At 33.5% G+C, this 22,155-nt stretch overlaps 3 protein-coding genes across 6 annotated transcripts; all 3 read left to right on the forward strand.

The window, feature by feature from the left end:
* LOC147392717 (protein SUPPRESSOR OF GENE SILENCING 3-like) lies at window positions 1-1,674 on the forward strand. Its single transcript, XM_086457165.1, has 4 exons — window positions 1-317; window positions 731-989; window positions 1,125-1,306; window positions 1,496-1,674. Exons 1-4 carry the CDS (start codon window positions 36-38, stop codon window positions 1,637-1,639), a joined length of 867 nt encoding a protein of 288 aa, XP_086313291.1. The 5' UTR covers window positions 1-35; the 3' UTR covers window positions 1,640-1,674.
* A 4,371-nt stretch (window positions 1,675-6,045) lies between these two features.
* Window positions 6,046-21,745, forward strand: LOC147392718 (protein SUPPRESSOR OF GENE SILENCING 3-like). 4 transcript variants are annotated; one of them, XM_086456493.1, is made up of 5 exons: window positions 6,046-6,053; window positions 6,111-6,408; window positions 20,578-20,875; window positions 21,010-21,191; window positions 21,341-21,745. In XM_086456493.1, exons 2-5 carry the CDS (start codon window positions 6,136-6,138, stop codon window positions 21,485-21,487), a joined length of 900 nt encoding a protein of 299 aa, XP_086312619.1. In that variant the 5' UTR covers window positions 6,046-6,053; window positions 6,111-6,135; the 3' UTR covers window positions 21,488-21,745. The 4 variants fall into 4 exon arrangements, with proteins under 4 accessions (XP_086312619.1, XP_086312620.1, XP_086312618.1 ...); XM_086456494.1 differs by lacking the exons at window positions 6,046-6,053; window positions 20,578-20,875; window positions 21,010-21,191; window positions 21,341-21,745 and adding exons at window positions 8,016-8,313; window positions 8,450-8,631; window positions 8,775-9,219 and having other exon boundaries at window positions 6,071-6,408; XM_086456492.1 differs by lacking the exon at window positions 6,046-6,053 and having other exon boundaries at window positions 6,079-6,408.
* LOC147392719 (protein SUPPRESSOR OF GENE SILENCING 3-like) lies at window positions 13,359-14,994 on the forward strand. The gene is made up of 4 exons (XM_086456383.1): window positions 13,359-13,640; window positions 14,086-14,344; window positions 14,480-14,661; window positions 14,851-14,994. Exons 1-4 carry the CDS (start codon window positions 13,359-13,361, stop codon window positions 14,992-14,994), a joined length of 867 nt encoding a protein of 288 aa, XP_086312509.1.
* Window positions 21,746-22,155: the final 410 nt, after the last annotated feature.

A 22,155-nucleotide genomic window follows, 5' to 3' on the forward strand; every position in this document is an offset into this window, starting at 1 on the left:
CTCTCTCTCTCTCTCTCTCCTTCGACTTCATCACCATGTTTGCTCACAATCTCGTTAAGAGAAACTCCTCTTCACCAAATGGAGAAGAAAATCGGGATGGAGACACAACTCTTCGATCACCTAATCGCACTCGTTCATCTTCTTCGTTTCGAAGCAATGGAAGAGTAGGAGAAACCTCAAATTCCCAAACACTCATCACTCGCAATCTTAATGATAAACAATCACTGAAAGGATTGGAGGATCTCCATCATATGATCTTGTGGCCTCCAATGGTTATCGTCCAAAACAGTCTCTCTTGCACGGATGAAAATGGGAAAGTAATTCTCTATCTTCTTCGTCCCTTAATTTATTTTGTTTGATATAATATAAATCCTGAAATGATTGGAGTTTATCTTGAATGCTAGTATCCTCGAAATGTATATATTATTTTGAATACATAGGATTTCATGCTTAGAAAGAAATTTTTTTATGAATTCTAAAGCAAGAAAAAAGAAATGAGGAACTCGGTCTAGGCTCTAGATGCTACTTTGGTCCCGACAACATTTTAGATATTTAAGTCTTTGTTATGTACGTATATTGTCTTGGGTGAGAGTTTAAAATCAGAGAAAAATTATTTTGGTGAGGGGGTCAGAGATCTCTAGTGCTGTGATCTGCCCACAAAAATTAATTGTGTTTTGTGTCAGTTTTAGCTCACAATCAAACTAAGTGCTTGTTTGGATTGGAAAAACAGGAATTGCTCAACTATTTCAAAGACTACAATATCAGTGATGTTAAGAATTCTTATGGAGTCAGTCTTCTTATCTTTCCGAGTTCTGCATCGGGATATTTGGAAGCCGAATGCTTACATAGAAATTTTCTTAAAGAAGGTCAAGGGAAAGACGACTGGGAAAATCATCGAAGCAACCGTACACATTCAAGTGAAGATCATTTGTTGTATTTTTACATGGCTTCAGAAGAAGATATGGAATCATTCAACAAGCATTCAAAAGGTATTTGAAGTGTTCCAAGTGATTCTGTTTTTTACTCTCCCACTATTTTGCACAATGGGTACTTTCTTAATATTTTTCTCAACATATCTAAATGTCCTAATATTTAATTTGTTGTCTGTGTTACTAATTTTACAGGTAAATTAAATCAAAAGTTTGAGATGAAGTCATACAAGATGATGGTTCTTGATCCTTTTAAGAAAATGGAAGATAATGATCTCAAGCTGATTCAACTTGGTGAAAAGCTTCGCTTACGTCAACTTGAAATCGAAACTATGGAAGGAAGGACCAGAGAGGAAATTGAAGAATACCAAAATGGGGTACTTTTTATATGGTTCATATCTGTGAAACAAATTAAATTATGCCTTTTTTTTTTCCTTTTTAATGGTCATAATAATAAATAAATAAATAAGCCAAGTTAATTATATGGTTCATTACTTACAAAACCTTTTTATTTAATGCTCTTCGGTGTCATTCATTTTAGTAATTCTATGTGTATGTTGTGACAGATTGATTATCTGAAGAACTATTATGCGGATACCATAAGAAAAATGACCAACAACAATCTTGAAAAACTTGAAATGGAGTACGAGGAGGTGCAAAAATCGTTTCATATGGTGGAAAATCAAGACTTAGTTTCTTTTGACTACTAGATTGGTGTTGCCTATGTTAGTATTATGTTACTAAATTATAAGGGGAAATGTGGGAAACTATAATGTATGTTTGGTATAAGGGTTTTCTGTTGTTATTGTTGTTGTTGTTGTTGTGTGCATTTGGGGTTAGGGCGTTGTTATTGTATTATGAAAATATGGTTTGTATGGTGGTAATATAAATAAATAATTATGACTTAATATGTGAACTATTAAACTCTATTCCATGTTCTTCAAAAAAAAATTCATGCTGAGACATCTTGCAAATTGGATCCAGCCTGGCCTGACTCATAAATAAGCCCTAATACTTCTTGATCAAGGCTTGGGCTAGGATTTTCTACCCCAATTAGCACGATATTGTTGACAACTCGGCCCGAACCCAGTCCAGCCCATTGACAGCCCTGTTATTTTAGAAGATCAATGAACTTATGTTTGTCTTTTGAGAACGGAGAACATGTAAGTTGGTTATTAGAATATAAGAAGTTAGGCAACCTGGGCGGGTTGGTGAGTAAAGACAGGCTCAACCCAAGTGGTAGAACCCTCAATCCGATCAAGTTGCTTAATTTCTAAATTCGGGCTTAGGCTCAATGGTCGGCTTGATCTTCTAAAATTGGGTTGACCTCAGGTTAGCCTGAGTTAGGTAATTATGAGCGGGTTGACTCATGTAATATCCCTAATTTTGTTTTAAGAAATAAATAAATTTTATATATTCATAAAAAATACAACACCAAAAATAAAATTACTAGTAAATAAAATCACATACAACCTCTTAATCCATTGTTGAGAGAATATTTAGAATAACCATACCAAATCAAAGCCCACATTTATATTATCCAATTGTCCAATAGCAGTAATAATAACATGAATAAAAAATTTAAATAAAAAATATATAATTACTATAAAAATATTTTTACATTAGTATAGGCATTGGGTTTGGGTTGAGTCGGGTTGCTTGATCCCTCAACCTGAGCTCAACCCAAATTGAGATCAGACTGAGATATTTTAACCTAAGCTCAACTCATTTTCTACATAACTCAGCCCAGGCTCACACATCAATCGGTGAGTTTGAGCTAGCCCACCCAGGTTAGAACCCTAAGCCCCAAGTTTAAGTAGGAATCTCATTTCAATTTATTTTATGAGAAAATAACTATTGGTAATCAATATTGTAGAAATATGGCCTTAAACCCAAAGAAATATGAAAAACTTCTCAAAACGGAGCATGGAAAATTGATTAATTCCCAAAACAGTGCACTATTCAAATTAATTCCAAAAATGATAATAACCATTTTCAGGAAATTATTTTTACAAAATTGGTATAAATTAAAATGACCAACATTTTTGTAATTTTTCATATCCAAAATACCCTTTTTTAATCACTTACCTTTCTAACATAATAAGATTTTAAGCCTTCCTAGGGGTTGTTTTGCTCAAATGGATTACCACATCAATAATCTGACACTAGCCAGATCCCTCTAAATTTCATCAAAAAACTCGTATTAAAAAAAAAAAAAAAAAAATATATATATATATATATATATATATATATATATATATATATATATATATATCTTTTGAGCTTGATCGAAGCTTTTAAAAATGCATGGTTAGTGAATTTCCAAACTTAAAATTCAAATTCAATGGTAAAAGAGAATTTTTTTTCTGAATTTTTCTTTTTGAAAAATTCATATAATTTTATCCCCGACAACCCTGAATCATCAAACCATGTGTTTTTTTTTTCCTCTCTCTCACTTAACATACACATGAATATATATATTTTTTTAAATCCTTATCCAAGGTATAATAACATACATATTGAAATTATGAAGAATACCTATCATCAAAGAAACTATTCAAATTACAAAAATACCTGCAGTACTTATTACGATAACATGCATATGAATTTACAAAAATTCTTTCATGATGCAGGATATTTTTTTAATAACATTGATGTAGGGTATTTTTGTAATTTTAATATACAAGTAAATGTTTCTTTAATGAGATGTATCTTTTGTACATTCATATTGTTGCAAGTATTGGAGAGTTACTTTTTTTTTATTTTTTTTATATGAGGGTCATTTTGTAATTTCAATATGCAATTTAATTTATATTGTTTTAACTTTGACCTTATCTTCAATCTCTTGTCTTAAAGCTTTGAGTTTGTAGATTCAAGGTATGGAATCTTGAGGTTAAAGAGGAGGTTAAAAGTTTTTAAAGAAAAAATCAAAAGGGTTTTTATATTTTAGACTAAAGGTTAGGATGAGGGCATTTAGGTCATTTTTTCAATATTCTCAAAGAATAACTAAGTCAAACTGGGTATGTTATTGGATCAGTAACCCAAGATCATATCAAATTTTACTAAGGGCAGTTGAGCTCAAAGGGATTATCAAATTGTCAAATCCAACATCATAGCCCTCTGATTTCATGGAAAAATTGAGATAAAAAAAAAGTTAAAAAAGATAATTTTTTTGGGTGTGATCCAAGGTTTTTAGAATGGATAGCAATCAAACTCCCACCAAACTCTCTAGTTTAAAATAAAAATTCAATGGTGAAAAATAACTTCTTTGTTTTCTAAGTTTTTTTTCAAAGTTCTTCAAATTTTGTCCTCTACATACCAGTTGGCCCACTCAAGACCTCAAACGAGCTAGTAAGCAACCCATCAAAGGCATAGAGCAAATTAAACACCAAATAAGCTCTGGAACCCACTTTTCTCCTCACTTGAATCATCCTAGGTTTTTAGCTAGGCCGAGTTCGATTGAAACCCACCCCTTTCGATTCGATAAAGCTAGGAAGGTGTCCTGATTTGTCAATAATGGATGGGGTTGTCAACAGATAATGTTTTTGAATGCGACAAGGTGAACTCAATGACCTTAACCCACGTCTTTAGAGAGACCAACAGAGCTACCAACATGGTTGTTTTTTTATCAGAATAGTTTAGGTTGTACTAAATTAGATTGTCAGTTGCTCTCTAGCGATATTGTCTCTGTTATTTATCAGGATACCTATGGTGTCCCGGTTCTTCGGTTGTAGTTGGTTTGGGTCTCTGCCTTAATCATGTTCTCCTTTTAAAAAAACAACCTTAATAAAATTTGAAATCTTACCAAGTTAAAAGGACTAGCCTTACTCCTGTAAAAACAACTACTCCCTTTGAAAATTGAGATAAATCCCATCAAATTTATTGGGCATTTTTATTCGATTGATTTAAAATTTTCCATAAGGGTTTTCACCAATTAGCTCATGGATGAGCTCCAAACCCATGATAAACAAATGCTCAGATCCAACAATTAGTAATCACTAGGCTGTCAACAGATGCTAATTGGATTGTATATAGGAATATTCAGATGAGAAGCCAAATCCAAAATTTGATGGATACTCAAAATCAATATTTGAAATCAAAATCGAATATCTTATCAGATATATCCGATAATACCCAATTTGAATCTAATAAATATATCATATATTATATTTAATTAAACTCCTGTTCGATATTATCTTGAGTGGATATTCTGATATATGAATCCATACATGATAAGGATTCAAATGTAGAAAATTTCATCTGAATTCGAATTTGATATCCAAAAATTTCAGAAAATGTTTGATTACTCGACCATCCATAGACAGCCCTAGTAATCACTGAAAGCATACTGATTGTTTTATTGTGATCCCATTAATAAAGGCCCACCGGCCAATGATTTATGATTTAGTTGGCCAATGGGGTTTCTTCAACTTTTGATAAACCATGTTCCCATCAAAACCAACTTTTGATAAGCTTGGTGCGCAAGCGAAGATCCCAGTCAATAAGAATCCATCACAGTTTTCCGAAGATTCTAGATTGACGGACAGGTGGTCCGTCCGGATTCGACTCTATTTTGCAATAAAATAGGTTCGGGCTAACGAACTGTTTTAAGTGCTGGAGTGACAGTGTGACATTGAAATTAACATCGATTCACACATTGCTGACGTGGAGATACACACACAACCATTGATTCTGTTCATTGGTATCTCGATGAAAAACATTATGATTTCGTAGACATCCACATCAGCCGTGTGTGAAACGATGTCAGTTTAGCATTTTCCATTTTTACATTGGTACGTTAAAAGAGCGCTTAACTTTAACCAATCGTTATATTCTAGTTTTCCGAAGCTTCTGGAATGAGGGACGACATGGATTTTGTAATAAAATAGAGCTGATATTGCCACATCAATCTTTACTAATGCCACACCATTTCCTATGTAAATGACAGAATTGTACACAGTTGGTGTGGCGTTAGTAAAAATTGGTTGCTCATTCCAGAAGCTTCGGAAAACTGGAAAATAACTATTGGTTCGGTCGAACCATGGCTCAACCGTGATCCAACAAAAATGACATCCCACTTCACTAGTGTACTATTACTCCCTCCTTCACCAAGCAATCTCTCTCTTCCCATCTTTATATATAAATCAAAACAGAGCAATTTACCACTACAAAGCAAAGCAATCTCTCTCTCTCTCTCAACTTCATCATGATGTCGGCTCACAATCTCCTTCAGAGAAATTCCTCCTCAGCAAATGGAGAAGAAGAACATCTTCGATCACCCAATCGCATTCGTATCTCTTCTTCAAATAATCGAACCAGCAGAAGAGCAGGAGAAACCCCAAATTCTCGAACCCTCCTCACTCGCAACCTTAATGATCAACAATCACCAAAGGGTTTGGAGGATCCTGACCATCAGATCTTGTGGCCTCCGATGGTCATCGTCCAGAACACCCGCTCTCGAACTGATGAAAATGGGAAAGTAATTCTCTATCTTTTTCGTCCCTTAATTTCTTACTTTTGATATAATCTCGACCGTCTAAATACGAAATCCAATGATTGTAGTTTATCTTAAATTTACGTATTCTCGAAAGAGGGCTGATTTTCTACATAGAGATGTGAAGTTGTGTATCCCTAGGAAAAAGTTGTAATGTTCTGTGTTCATGCCACGTCAGACGAGTATTGACTGAGTGAAGACTTTCCCGTTAGAAAATCCTCATTATTCTTCTAAAAATGTATATTGGGATGAATCGTGATAAAATGACTCCCATGTGGCATATTCAATTGACTCTCTTATAACATGACAGGTGGTAGAACCGGAGATCTGTACTCCTCGGGATACATTACTGCATTTCTTTTATGGGAATGTGGAGTTGTGCATCCAAAGAGCATAGATCTACAATTCCCGCACATGTCACTTTTGAAAAGTCGATTGAGTAGGCCAAGTAGGGGAGTCACGTTATCATTACTCTATTTTGATACATAAGACTTTTTCCTTAGTAAATCCAAATATATAGTTTTATATATATATATAATATATATATATATATATATTCTTCATAAGTCACACCAAATTTTATGAAATTAAAAAAATAAGTCATGATTTTTTTATTCAATTTTTTTACTCGGTTAATATGACAAGGGCATAAAATCATAGATCTTTTTCTTTAGGATACACAAGGAAAAAGATCTATGATTCTATACCCTTGCCACATCAGTCAAGTACAAATCAAGTGAATAAAACCAAATTTAAAAATCATTGACCTTAAAAAAAAAAATGAGGATCTCGATCTAGACTCTACATAATCTTTTTTCACAAAAAGACAAAACAGACAAATATATTATTGAAAAGAGAATACAGAGGAGAATACTAACAGTCCTAAATATATATAAATCTTGATAATCTGATTACCCCATGTGGCAAACTCAATCGATTACCTTGACATGACAAGTTCAAGAACCGTAGATCTACGCTCCTCGGGATACACAACTGCACTTCCCCATAAAAAGTGTATCTCGAGGGAATCGTGTTTCCCGAGGAGCGCAGACCTATGGTTCCCAAATTTGTCACATTAAGTAATTAATTGAGCTTGCCACGTGGGGTAATCATATTATCACGACTTTATATATTATGGGTCCCGTTCAGCCTAACAAACATTTTGACAAAACATTTTTCAAAACATGGGTTAGAGGTTTTGGAATGGGCTGATTTTTGGTGAGGATGATATCTACGGTGAGGAGATCATCCTCACCAAAAATCAGCCCATTCCAAAACTTCTAGCCCCAGTTTACAAGTTGAAAAATCGTGGACCGTCCATTTTTTGTAAACCATTTTTGATGGGGTTAGAAGTTTTGGAATGGGCTGATTTTTGGTGATGATGATCTCCTCACCGTAGAGATCATCATCACCAAAAATCAGCCCATTCCAAAACCTCTAACCCATGTTTTGAAAAATGTTTTGCCAAAATGTTTGTTGCTGAACATTTCCCATATATTATATATGTAGGTCTTGTCCAACAAGCAAGGTTAGGGAGAGAACCATTTTGTGTCATTTTTATCTTACAAGTGCTTGTTTGTTGTGGACTTCAGTGGGTAGGAATGGGAAAAACGGAATTGCTCAAATGTTTCAAAGACTACAATATAAGTAAAGTCAAGAATTCTTATGGACCTGTGGGTCATTGTGGAATCAGTCTGCTTATGTTTCCGAGTTCTGCATCGGGATATTTGGAAGCCGAATGCTTACATAGAAATTATCTTAAAGAAGGTCGGGGGAAACAAGAGTGGGAAATTCATCGAAGCAGCAATAAACAGTCAAATGGGAACCGATCATTGTATTGTTATATGGCTTCTGAAGGAGATATGGAGTTATTCAATAAGCATTCAAAAGGTACTTGGAAGTATTCCAAGTGAATCTGTCTTTTCTATTTGACTATTTTTTGCACAATGGGTATTTTCTCAATATTTTTGCTACATATGTAGATGTCCTAATCTTTGATTTATTGTCGGTGTTACTAATTTTATAGGCAGACAAAATCATAAGTTTGAGATGAAGTCATACAAGATGATGGTTCTTGATCCTTTTAAGAAAATGGAAGACAATGATCACAAGTTGATTCAACTTGGTGAAAAGCTTCGTGTACGTGAACTTGAACTCGAAACCATGAAACAAAGGATAACAGAGGAAATTGAAAAATACCAAAATGAGGTACTTTTAATATGGTTCATATTTGTAAAACAAATTAAGCCTTTTCTAGTTTTTTTTACTTTATAAGGTTCATTAGACTTATTACAAAACCTTTTTATTTGATGCTCTTTCAGTTTTGTAAGTCTATGTATGTCTTTTGACAGATCGATTATCTGAATAACTATTATGGGGATACCATCAAAGAAATGAGCAATAACAATCTTGAAAAAATTGAAATGGAGAACGAGGAGGCAAAGAAATCATTTCATATGCTGGCAAATCATTGCAATGAGCCTACTTCAGTTGCCTAAGCTTTCAAATCCTTGAAGATTTCATGATCAAGGAAAATTATCAAGACAGCAGAATTACTTTTTCTCTTGCCTACTAGATTGTTGTTGCCTATGTTAGTACTATATCATTGAATTGTTAGGGGGTATATGAGAAACTCTAAGAAACTATAATGTTTGTTTGGGATAAGGCTTTGCTGTTGTTGTTGTTGGGTAGAGGTTGTAGTTGTTGTTGTGTGGATTTGGGTTAAGGGTTTTGTTGTTGTGATTGTATGAAAATATGATTTATATGGGGGTAATGAAAAAAATAATTATGAATTAATATGTGAGCCATAAGAGTAAAGACTCTACTCCCCCTCCCCAATTTTTTTTCAAGTAGGTCAAAGACAACTTGCAAATTCGATCCGGGCTGGGCCGACTTATATATAGGCTCTAATACTTGTTGATCCGGGCTTGGGCTAGGATTTTCTACTACAATTAGCACCAAACGGTTCACAACTAGATCCAAAACCAGTCCAGCCCAATATATTTTTGAAGGTCAAAAAACTTATGTTTGTTTGTGTCTTGGACTAAATGAGAACATGTAATTAAGTTGATTATATGGATTGATTTATGGCATGTGAAAGAGAATATAATTTATATACACATGGGATGGATCAAGGGACATATGTAAAAACAATGTAATACTAAAAATAATTCAAAATATGGGTTAGATGTTTTGGATTGGGTTGATTTTTTGTGAGGATGATTTCTATGATGAAAAGATCATCTTCAAAAAAATCAGTCCAATCTGAAACCTCTAACCCCATCAAAAGTGATTAAGAATGTGAACTGTTGATTTTTTGCCAATAATTTGTAAACAACTTTTGATGGACTTATAAGTTTCAGATTGAGCTGATTTTTTGTAAGGATGATCTTCTCATCATATAAAACATCCTCAAAAAAAATTAGCTTAATCCATAACCTCTAACCCATTTTTTGAACAACCATTGTTTTTACATATGTGCCATCTATTTTGAACAACCATCTATGTTAGTAATTTTGCACGCAAACAAAATCAAAAGTTCTTGAACCCTTTAAGAAAATGGAAGATACCAATCACAAGCTGATTCAACTTCATGAAATGCTATGCTTACGTGACCTTGAAATCGAAACAATGAAACAGAGGACAAGAGAGGAAATTGAAAAATATCGAAATGAGATACTTTTTATATGATTCATATATGGTAAACATATTAAGCCTTTTTCTTATTTATATGGCTCATTGCTTATTTAAAGTTCTTTTATGTCATTTTTCATTTTAGTAATTCTATGTTTGTTCTGACAGCTTGATTATCTAAACAATTATTATGCGGAGACCATCAAACAAATTAGCAACAAAGTGCAGTTGTTGTATAAAAATATGATTTATGTGGTGGTAATATAAATATAATTATGATTTAATAATTGAGCCATAAGACTCTACTCCCTGCTCTTCAATTTTTTAAATGTGGGCCAGACACATCTTGCAAAATGGATTGGGCTTGGCCTGACTCATAAATAGGTCCTAATAGAACTTGTTGATCTGGTCTAGGGCTAGGATTTTGTACCCCGATCAGCACCAAACGGCTGACCACTCAACCCAAACCCAATGACAGCCCTGTGTGTTTTTGAAGATCAATGAATTTTTGTTTGCCTTTTGAGAAGTTGAGAATATGCAAGTTGGTTATATGGATTCATACATGGCATGAAGCATGTGAGAGGAGAATATAAGAAGTTTAAGTAGGAATCTCATTTCAATTCTATTTTAAAAGAAAATAATTTGTTGTATCAACATTGTAGAAATATGGCCTTATACCTTAAGAAATTAATAATGTGCGTGAAAATAGTTTCTTCAAATAATTGAATTATAATAAAAGGATTTTGTGGTCAATTGAGCCCAGGAAATTTTCAATTTCTCTATATCTTTTCGGGAATTTTCCCATAAAACAATTTCAAAAAAAAAAAAAATTAAGGTTTAAATGTTGAAGATAACTGTAAAATCAATTATTTTTTATTTTATTAGAGGTATTAAGGTATTTTTTGGGTACTTTTAGGGAAATCCTAGTGCATCTCAAACAAAATTTATATCACATACAAAATCTTTTGGCAGATCATAGCCATTGAATTTTTAAGATTTTCCTATGAAATTATTTCTGTTTTAGGTTGATATTCTCTATGCAAAGTAATTCGGAGTGATTTCTTGTTAAAATAAAACATTGAATAATTTTTTTAACTTACTTGAATTTATTTAAATTATAAAAATATCCTAAATAATTGTTGCATTAACATACACATGAATTTAAAAAATAATAATAATAACCTCATCAAAAGTGTAGTAACTTACATATTGAAATTTCAAAAAATATCTATCATTAAAGAAACTATTCAAATTACAAAAATACCTTCCAACACTTGTTTCAATAACATACATATGAATGTACAAAATTCCAAATTCACTGATGAGAAATATTTTTTAATAACATTGACGTGGAGTATTTTTGTAAATTTTATGTTCAAGTAAATGTATATTTAATGAGATGTATTTTTGTGAAGTCATATTGTAGCAAGAACTGGAGATTTACTTTTGTAATTTAAAATTTTTTTTAATGAGGGGTTATTTTATAATTTCAATATGCAATTTAATATATTTTTATCAGCCGTAGTTTTGTAAGTTTGAGTGCATGTCACTATTGAGGGTATGTTCAAGGTTTGGCTAATTTCTTTAAAAAGGGGTATTTTAATAATTTTGATATATGTTTGAATTGAATAATTTCGCAATTGATTTGCAGAATTTTTGTGTCGCAAATCATTTGCTGAAATTTCTTAAGAATTTAGGTGTGCTATGCAATTTTTTCACAATGCATTCCTTAAATAAATTTGGTTTTTTTTTTTTTTTTAAGAGTTATGATAAAATGACTCGTCATGTGGCATACTCAATTGACTCGCTGACATGAAAAGTTCAAGAACTGTAGATATGTACGCCTTGGTGTACACGATTGCACTTCCTCATTTTAAAAAAGTATATCCCAAGGCGTACAGAACTTATCCACATCAGTGAGTTGATTGAGTCTGCCACTGGTGAGTCATTTTATTAGGACTCGTTTTTTTAATCTTTAATCTGACATTGCAAGTGGATGATTCTGTTTTGCAGCTTCTTCAGAAAAGGTGCTCCACATCAAAGAGGATATGGTAGGAGGTCGTCAGATATGTGTTTGAAAATATAAAATAGTGAGTGATTTAGAAATGTCCCTCCCAATTTTGATAAATATTTGAGATATACTTGTGTTTTCAAACTACTAACATACCCCTTGACCCCTTGACCTTCTATGAGACAAATACAAAATGACTTAAATGCTATTATCTTTATTTTCTAGCCAAAATCCCTTGACTTTTCTCTTGGAGCTGATCATCTTCAAAATCTTCAATTTAACCTTTGACGTTGTCTTTGAATTTATTGTCATAAACCTGAAAATATCCACTGCTTTCAACTTCCAAATAACTAATTAAAAAAAAAAAAAAATTGAAAAATGAAAAAAATCATGTCTTGTTATTTAGATTAGTAGGTTGAAGATGATAGAATCTTGAAGTTAAAGAGGAGGGTAAAATTTTTTACCGTCGAGTTTGAAGATGATAAGTTATTGAGAGAAAAAACAGGGGGCCATAGAGGTCCAAAGAAGGGTGTTTAAGTCATTTTATTGATAATTTCAGCGAAGACTAAAGTTAAATTAGGGAGCGGGGGCGCGGCGGGGGTTATGTCATAAATCACTCAGAAGGCTTTTTGTGAAAATCTGAATTAGGATAGGCCCATTGGTAGTTTTGGATTGGGCTTGACAGATGATGAGCCCAGATCGAAAAGTTAGATATCATGGACCAACCATTTATGCGTTAGTGGACCAATGGGTTTCATCAAATCAAAATTAATGAACTCACAACTTGGTGCGGAAGTGAAGATCAAACCAATCATTATCCATCACGTCTCAGTCCGAATGTTTTTCTTTAGTTGTTTTTTGATTGGAACGCGCTTGACTTAAACAAGACTAATCGTTGTCTTCCAGTTCCAGTTTTTCGAACCTTCTAGATGGAGCAATCAGTGGTCCGACCGGATTCGACTGTTTTTCAATAAATCTGTTCAGCTAATGAACCGTAACCTTTTTTTTAGTATTAATTCTTCTTTTTAAATAAAAATTAATGTAGAAAAATAAATAATTATTTTTTAAAAATTCCATATAAGCGTAATTGATCCAACCGAATTGAGCCGTGGTCCAGCCACTGATCCAACCAAATGACCAATATTTGATCCAAGCAATCTCTATTTCTCTCTCTCTCTCTCTCTCTCCACATTAACAAGCTATCTGTCTCACCCTCCCTATATAAAGCAAGGCAGAGCAATTTATCTATACAAAGCAAATCTCTCTCTCTCTCTCCTTCAACTTCATCACCATGTTTGCTCACAATCTCGTTAAGAGAAACTCCTCTTCATCAAATGGAGAAGAAAATCGGGCAGGAAACACAACTCTTCGATCACCCAATCGCACTCGTTCATCTTCTTCGAATCGAAGCAATCGAAGAATAGGAGAAACCTCAAATTCCCAAACACTCATCACTCGCAATCTTAATGATAAACAGTCATCGAAGGGATTGGAGGATCTCGATCATATGATCCTGTGGCCTCCAATGGTCATCGTCCAAAACAGTCTCTTTAGCACGGATGAAAATGGGAAAGTAATTCTCTATCTTCTTCGTCCCTTAATTTATTTTGTTTGATATAATATAAATCTTGAAATGATTGGAGTTTATCTTGAATGCTAGTATCCTCGAAATGTATTATACTATTTCGAATGCATAGGGCTTGGTGCTTAGAAAGAAAAAATTTTATGAACTCGAAAGAAAGAAAAAAGAAATGAGGACCTGGGTCTAGGCTCTACATGCTACTTTGGTCCCAACAACATTTTAGATATTTAAGTCTTTGTTATGTACATATATTGTCTTGGGTGAGAGTTTAAAATCAGAGAAAATTTGTTTTGGTGAGGGGGTCAGAGATCTCTAGAGCTGTGATCTGCCCACAAAAATTAATTGTGATTTGTGTGCGGTCATTGTGTTTTTCATCGCTTTTGTGTCAGTTTTAGCTCACAATCAAACTAAGTGCTTGTTTGGATTGGAAAAACAGGAATTGCTCAACTATTTCAAAGACTACAATATCAGTGATGTTAAGAATTCTTATGGAGTCAGTCTTCTTATCTTTCCGAGTTCTGCATCGGGATATTTGGAAGCCGAATGCTTACATAGAAATTTTCTTAAAGAAGGTCAAGGGAAAGACGACTGGGAAAATCATCGAAGCAACCGTACACATTCAAGTGAAGATCATTTGTTGTATTTTTACATGGCTTCAGAAGAAGATATGGAATCATTCAACAAGCATTCAAAAGGTATTTGAAGTGTTCCAAGTGATTCTGTTTTTTACTCTCCCACTATTTTGCACAATGGGTACTTTCTTAATATTTTTCTCAACATATCTAAATGTCCTAATATTTAATTTGTTGTCTGTGTTACTAATTTTACAGGTAAATTAAATCAAAAGTTTGAGATGAAGTCATACAAGATGATGGTTCTTGATCCTTTTAAGAAAATGGAAGATAATGATCTCAAGCTGATTCAACTTGGTGAAAAGCTTCGCTTACGTCAACTTGAAATCGAAACTATGGAAGGAAGGACCAGAGAGGAAATTGAAGAATACCAAAATGGGGTACTTTTTATATGGTTCATATCTGTGAAACAAATTAAATTATGCCTTTTTTTTTTCCTTTTTAATGGTCATAATAATAAATAAATAAATAAGCCAAGTTAATTATATGGTTCATTACTTACAAAACCTTTTTATTTAATGCTCTTCGGTGTCATTCATTTTAGTAATTCTATGTGTATGTTGTGACAGATTGATTATCTGAAGAACTATTATGCGGATACCATAAGAAAAATGACCAACAACAATCTTGAAAAACTTGAAATGGAGTACGAGGAGGTGCAAAAATCGTTTCATATGGTGGAAAATCAAGACTTAGTTTCTTTTGACTACTAGATTGGTGTTGCCTGTGTTAGTATTATGTTACTGAATTATAAAGGGAAATGTGGGAAACTAGAATGTATGTTTGGTATAAGGGTTTGTTGTTGTTGTTGTTGTGTGCATTTGGGGTTAGGGCGTTGTTATTGTAGTATGAAAATATGGTTTTTATGATGGTAATATAAAGAAATAATTATGGCTTAATATGTGAGCCATTAGACTCTATTCCATGTTCTTCAAAAAAAGTTCATGCGGAGACATCTTGCAAATTGGATCCAGCCTCGTCTGCCTCATAATAAGCCCTAACACTTCTTGATCAAGGCTTGGGCTAGGATATTCTACCCCAGTTAGCATGTTATTGTTGTCAACTCGGCCCGGACCCATTGACAGCCCTATGTATTTTAGAAGATCGACGAACTTATGTTTGTCTTTTGAGAACTGGAGAACATGTAAGTTGGTTATTAGAATATAAGAAGTTAGGCAACCTGGGCGGGTTGGTGAGTAAAGACAGGCTCAACCCAAGTGGTAGAACCCTCAATCCGATCAAGTTGCTTAATTTCTAAATTCGGGCTTAGGCCCAATGGTCGGCTTGATCTTCTAAAATTGGGTTGACCTCAGGTTAGCCCGAGTTAGGTAATTATGAGCGGGTTGACTCATGAAATATCCCTAATTTTGTTTTAAGAAATAAATAAATTTTATATATTCATAAAAAATACAACATCAAAAATAAAATTACTAGTAAATAAAATCACATACAACCTCTTAATCCATTGTTGAGAGAATATTTAAAATAACCATACCAAATCAAAGCCCACATTTATATTATCCAATTGTCCAATAGCCGTAATAATAAAATGAATAAAAAATTTAAAGAAAAAATGTATAATTACTATAAAAATATTTTTACATTAGTATAGGCATTGGGTTTGGGTTGAGTCGGGTTGCTTGATCCCTCAACCTGAGCTCAACCCAAATTGAGATCAGACTGAGATATTTTAACCTAAGCTCAACTCATTTTCTACATAACTCAGCCCAGGCTCACACATCAATTAGTGAGTTCGGGCTAGCCCGCCCAGGTTAGAACCCTAAGCCCCAAGTTTAAGTAGGAATCTCATTTTAATTTATTTTATGAGAAAATAACTGTTGGTACTCAAGATTGTAGAAATATGGCCTTATACACAAAGAAATATGAAAAAATTCTCAAAATGGAGCACGAAAAATTGATTAATTCTCAAAACAGTGCATTATTAAATTAATTCCAAAAATGATAATAACCATTTTCAGGCACACAAAAAAAAAAAACAGTTACCACTTCGGTACAAATTAAAATGACCAGTGTTTTTGTGATTTTTCATATCCAAAATACCCTTTTTAAGCACTTACCTTACTAACATAGTAAGATTCTAAGCCTTACAAAACGCCGTTTTGCTCAAATGGAATACCACATCAATAATTTGACACCACATCCCTCTAAATTTCATAAAAAAAACTTATATTAAAAAAAATAATCTTTTGAGCTTGATCCAAGATTTTAAAAATGCATGGCTAGTGAACTTCCAAACTTAAAATTCAAATTCAATGGTAAAAAATAACATTTTTCTATTTTTTTTTTTTCAAAGTTCATATAATTTTGTCCTTTACAACCCTAAATCATCAAACCATGTTTTTTTCTCACTTAACATACACATGAATTTTTTGAAATCCTTATCAAAGGTATAGTAACCTACATATTGAAATTATGAAAAATACCCATCATCAAAGAAACTATTCAAATTACAAAAATGCCTTCAGTGCTTATTACAATAACATGCATATGAATGTATAAAAATTCCTTCATGATGTGGGATATTTTTTTAATGACATTGATGTGAGGTATTTTTGTAATTTTAATATACAAATAAATGTATCTTTAATGAGATGTATTTTTTGTGTATTCATATTGTAGCAAGTATTGGAGAGTTACTTTTGTGATTAAAATTTTTTTTTTTTATGAGGGTCATTTTGTTATTTCAATAAGCAATTTAATTTATATTTGTTTTAATTTTGACCTTATCTTCAATCTCTTGTTTTAAAGCTTTGAATTTGTAGGTTGAAGGTTTGGAATTTTGAGGTTAAAGAGGAGGTTAACATTTTTTTAAAGAGAAAATCAAAAGGTTTTTATATTTTTGGCTAAAGGTTAGGATCAGGGCATTTAAGTCATTTTCTCAATATTCTCAAGAATAATTAAGTCAAGCTGGGTATGTTATCATTTTAATAACCCAGGGTCCTATCAAATCTTAGTAAGGGCAGTTGAGCTCAAATGGATTACCAAATTGTCAAATCCAACACCATAGCCCTTTAGATTTCATGAAAAAATTGAGATTAAAAAAAAAAAGCTAATATTTTTGTGTGTAATCTAAGGTATTTAGAATGGACGGCTATCAAACTCCCACCAAACTCTTTAGTTTAAAATTAAAATTCAATGGTGAAAAATAACTTATTTGTTTTCTAAGTTTTTTTTGTTTTAAAATTCTTTGAATTTTGTCCTCTACATGCTGATTGGCCCACCCAAGACCCCTAACGAGCTAGTAAGCAACCCATCCAAGGCAAAGAACAAATTAAACCCCAAACAAGCTTTGGTACCCACCTTTGTCCTAGCTTGAACCATCCTAGGTTTTTGGCTAGGCCGAGTTCAACTGATACCCACCCTTTTCGATTTGATAAAACTAGGAAGGTGTCCCCATTTGTCTAAAATGGATGGGGTTGTCAACAGATCATGTTTTTTAATGCGACAAGGTGAACTCAATGACCTTAATAAAATTTGAAATCTTACAAAGTTAAAAAGACTTGCCTTACTCCTGTAAAAACAACTACTCCCATTTGAAAATTGAGATAGATCCCATCAAATTGATTGGATGTTTTTATTCGATTGATTTAAAATTTTCCCATGATGGTTTTCAACAATATGCTCATGGATGAGCTCCAAACCCATGATAAACAAATTCTCAGATCCAACAATTAGTAATCACTAGGCTGTTAACAGATGCTAATTGGATTGTATATAGTAATATTCAGATCAGAAAAAAAAAATGAGATCAGAGACTGAATCCAAAATTTGATGGATACTCAAAATCAATATTTGAAATCGAAATCAAATTATCTTATCAGATATATCCGATAATACCCTATTTGAATCTAATAAATATATTATATATTATATTTAATTTAATTCGAGTTAGATATTATCTTGAGTGGATATTCTGATATATGAATCCATACATGATAAGGATTCAAATGTAGAAAATTTCATCCGAATTTAAATTTGATATCCAAAAATTTCAGAAAATGTTTGATTACTGGACCATCCATAGACAGCCCTAGTAATCACTGAAAGCATACGGATTGTTTTAATGTGGGCCCATTAATAAGAGGCCCACGGGCCAATGATTTAAGGATTAGTTGGCCCATGGGGTTTCTTCACATCAAAATTTATTAACTTAAAACTATTAAAAATAAGCTTGGTGCGCAAGCGAAGATCCAGTCAACAAGAATCCATCATAGTTTTCCGAAGATTCTAGAACTAATTCGACTCTATTTTGCATTAAAATAGGTTCAGCTAATGAACTGATTTTAGTCGTGCTGGAGTGACACTGTGACATTGAAATTTGACATCGTTTCACATATTGCTGACGTGGAGGTGCACATACAACCATTGATTAAGTTCTCTCGTATCTCGATAAAAAACATTTGTGATTCCGTACACATCCACATCAGCAGTGTGTGTAACGATGTCACTTCAGCATTTTCCGTTTTTTCATTGGTATGTTAAAGAGCGCTTAACTTTAACCAATCGTTATATTCTAGTTTACCGAAGCTTCTGGAATGAGGGCCAGCGTGGATTTTGTAATAACATAGGGCTGATATTTCCACATCAATGCCACACCATTTCCTATGTAAATCACAGAATTGTACACAGTTGGTGTGGCGGTAGTAAAAATTGGTTCCTCATTCCAGAAGCTTCGGAAAACTGGAAAATAACTATTGGTTCGGTCGAACCATGGCTCAACCGTGATCCAACAAAAATGACATCCCACTTCACTAGTGTACTATTACTCCCTCCTTCACCAAGCAATCTCTCTCTTCCCATCTTTATATATAAATCAAAACAGAGCAATTTATCACTACAGAGCAAAGCAAAGCAATCTCTCTCTCTCTCTCAACTTCATCATGATGTCGGCTCACAATCTCCTTCAGAGAAATTCCTCCTCAGCAAATGGAGAAGAAGAACATCTTCGATCACCCAATCGCATTCGTATCTCTTTTTCAAATAATCGAACCAGCAGAAGAGCACCAAATTCTCGAACCCTCCTCACTCGCAACCTTAATTATCAACAATCACCCAAGGGTTTAGAGGATCCTGACCATCAGATCTTGTGGCCTCCGATGGTCATCGTCCAGAACACCCGCACTCGAACTGATGAAAATGGGAAAGTAATTCTCTATCTTTTTCGTCCCTTAATTTCTTACTTTTGATATAATCTCGACCGTGTAAATACGAAATCCAATGATTGTAGTTTATCTTAAATTTAAGTATTTTCAAAAGAGTGCTGATTTTCTAACTAGAGATGTGAATTTGTGTATCCCTAGGAAAAAGTTGTAGTGTTCTGTGTCCATGCCACGTCAGTAGAGTATTGACTGAGTGGAGACTTTCCAGTGCGAAAATCATTATTCTTTTCAAAAATGTATATTAGGATGAATAGTGATAATATGACTCCCACGTGGCATATTTAATTGACTTCCCCCCTAACATGACATGTGCTAGATCTGTACTCCTTGGGATACACTATTGCAATTTTTTTTTATGGGAATGTGCAGTTGTGTATCCCAAGAGTATAGATCTACAATTCCCGCATATGTCACGTTTGGAGAGTCGATAGAGTTGGCCAAGTGGGGGAGTCCCGTTATCAGTACTCTATTTTGATACATAAGACTTTGTGCTTAGTAAATCGAAATATATAATTTTTTTCGGAAGCGAGTCATTCTTCATAAGTCACACCAAATTTTATGAAATAAAAAAAAAGAGTCATGATTTTTGGACTCAATTTTTTTACTCGGCTAACATGGCAAGGGCTCAAAACCATAGATCTTTTTCTTTAGGATATTTAAAGGAAAAAGATCTATGGTTCTATGCCCTTGCCACATCAGCCAAGTACAAACCGGTTGAATAAAATCAAGTTCGAAAATCTTTAGCCTTAAAAAAATGAGGATCTCAATCTAGATTCTTTATGGTCTTTTTCACTAAAAGACAAAATAGACAAATGTATTATTGAAAAGTACTATCCTAACGTGACAAGTTTGGGAACCGTAGATCTGCACTCCTCAGGATACACGACTGCACTTCCACATAAAAAGTGTATCTTGAGGGAACCGTGTTTCCCAGGAAGTGCAGATCTATGGTTCCCGAATTTGTCATGTCAGGTAGTCGATTGAGTATGCCACGTGAGATAGCCATATCATTACAATTTTATATATACATAGGTCCCGTTCAACAAACAAGGTTAGGGAAAGAACCATTTTGTGTCATTTTTTATCTTACCAGTGCTTGTTTGGTGTGGACTTCAGTGGGTGGGAATGGGAAAAATGGAATTGCTCAAATGTTTCAAAGACTACAACATAAGTAAAGTCAAGAGTTCTTATGGACCTGTGGGTCATTGTGGAATCAGTCTGCTTATGTTTCCGAGTTCTGCATCGGGATATTTGGAAGCCGAATGCTTACATAGAAATTTTCTTAAAGAAGGTCGGGGGAAACAGGAGTGGGAAAATCATCGAAGCAGTAATAAACAATCAAATGGGAACCGTTCATTGTATTGTTATATGGCTTCAGAAGGAGATATGGAGTTATTCAACAAGCATTCAAAAGGTACTTGGAAGTATTCCAAGTGAATCTGTCTTTCGTATGTGACTAGTTTGCACAATGGGTATCTTCTCAATATTTTTGCAAGATATGTAGATGTCCAAATCTTTAATTTATTGTCGGTGTTACTAATTTTACAGGCAGACAAAATCAGAAGTTTGAGATGAAGTCATACAAGGTGATGGTTCTTGATCCTTTTAAGAAAATGGAAGATAATGATCACGAGTTGATTCAACTTGGTGAAAAGCTTCGCGTATGTGAACTTGAAATTGAAACCATGAAACAAAGGATAACAGAGGAAATTGAAAAATACCAAAATGAGGTACTTTTAATATGATTCATATTTCTCAAACAAATTAAGCCTTTTCTTGTTATACTTTATAAGGTTCATTAGTGCTTAATACAAAACCTTTTTATTTGATGCTCTTTCATGTCATTCATTTATGTAATTCTATGTATTTCTTCTGACAGATTGATTATCTGAAAAACTATTATACGGACACCATCAAAGAAATGAGCAATAACAATCTTGAAAAAATTGAAATGGAGCGTGAAGAGGTGCAGAAATCGTTTCATATGCTGGCAAATCATTGCAATGAGCCTACTTCAGTTGCCTAGGCTTTCAAATCCTCGGAGATTTTATGATCAAGGAAAATTATCAAGGCTGAAGACTTACCTTTTCTCTCTAATACTAGATTATTGTTGCCTATGTTAGTATTACAAGACTGAATTGTAAGGGGGGTATATTAGAAACTCTATGAAACTATAATGTTTGTTTGGGATAAGGCTTTGTTGTTGTTTGTGTATTTGGGTTAAGGGATTTGTTGTTATGGTTGTATGAAAATATGATTTATATAATTATGACTTAATATGCTAGCCATAAGAGCCAAGACACTACTTCCCCTTCCCCCCGTTCAATTTTTTATTCAAGTAGCCAGAGACATCTTGCAAATTGGATCCGGGCTGGCCCGACTCATAAATAGGCCCTAATACTTGTTGATCTGAGCTTGGGCTAGGATTTTCATCACGATTAGCACTAAACGGTTCATAACTCGATCCAAACCCAGTCCACCTGATATATTTTAGAAGATCAATGAACTAATGTTTGTTTGTGCCTTGGATAAGATGAGAACATGTTATTAAGTTGGTTGTATGGATTCATTTATGGCATGTGAAAGAGAATGTAATAAGAAGTTTAAGTAGGAATCTAATTTTCTTTTATTTTATAAATCTCTTCATTCCCTACAGTTAATGATTAAGATCAGTTCTGAAGAAAAAATTCATAT

Source organism: Akebia trifoliata, chromosome 10, assembly GCF_017979445.1.
Source record: "Akebia trifoliata isolate Shusen 1 chromosome 10, ASM1797944v1, whole genome shotgun sequence".
NCBI classification, from domain to species: domain Eukaryota; kingdom Viridiplantae; phylum Streptophyta; class Magnoliopsida; order Ranunculales; family Lardizabalaceae; genus Akebia; species Akebia trifoliata.

Excerpts from the sequence above, each read along its gene's own strand:
- LOC147392717 (XM_086457165.1), top strand. The coding sequence starts at position 36 with ATGTTTGCTCACAATCTCGTTAAGAGAAACTCCTCTTCACCAAATGGA. Across the intron at positions 318-730 it reads GCACGGATGAAAATGGGAAA|GAATTGCTCAACTATTTCAA; the intron begins GTAATTCTCTAT and ends TTGGAAAAACAG. Across the intron at positions 1,307-1,495 it reads TTGAAGAATACCAAAATGGG|ATTGATTATCTGAAGAACTA; the intron begins GTACTTTTTATA and ends ATGTTGTGACAG.
- LOC147392718 (XM_086456493.1), top strand. The coding sequence starts at position 6,136 with ATGATGTCGGCTCACAATCTCCTTCAGAGAAATTCCTCCTCAGCAAAT. Across the intron at positions 6,409-20,577 it reads GAACTGATGAAAATGGGAAA|TGGGTGGGAATGGGAAAAAT; the intron begins GTAATTCTCTAT and ends TGTGGACTTCAG. Across the intron at positions 20,876-21,009 it reads ATTCAACAAGCATTCAAAAG|GCAGACAAAATCAGAAGTTT; the intron begins GTACTTGGAAGT and ends CTAATTTTACAG.
- LOC147392719 (XM_086456383.1), top strand. The coding sequence starts at position 13,359 with ATGTTTGCTCACAATCTCGTTAAGAGAAACTCCTCTTCATCAAATGGA. Across the intron at positions 14,345-14,479 it reads ATTCAACAAGCATTCAAAAG|GTAAATTAAATCAAAAGTTT; the intron begins GTATTTGAAGTG and ends CTAATTTTACAG. Across the intron at positions 14,662-14,850 it reads TTGAAGAATACCAAAATGGG|ATTGATTATCTGAAGAACTA; the intron begins GTACTTTTTATA and ends ATGTTGTGACAG.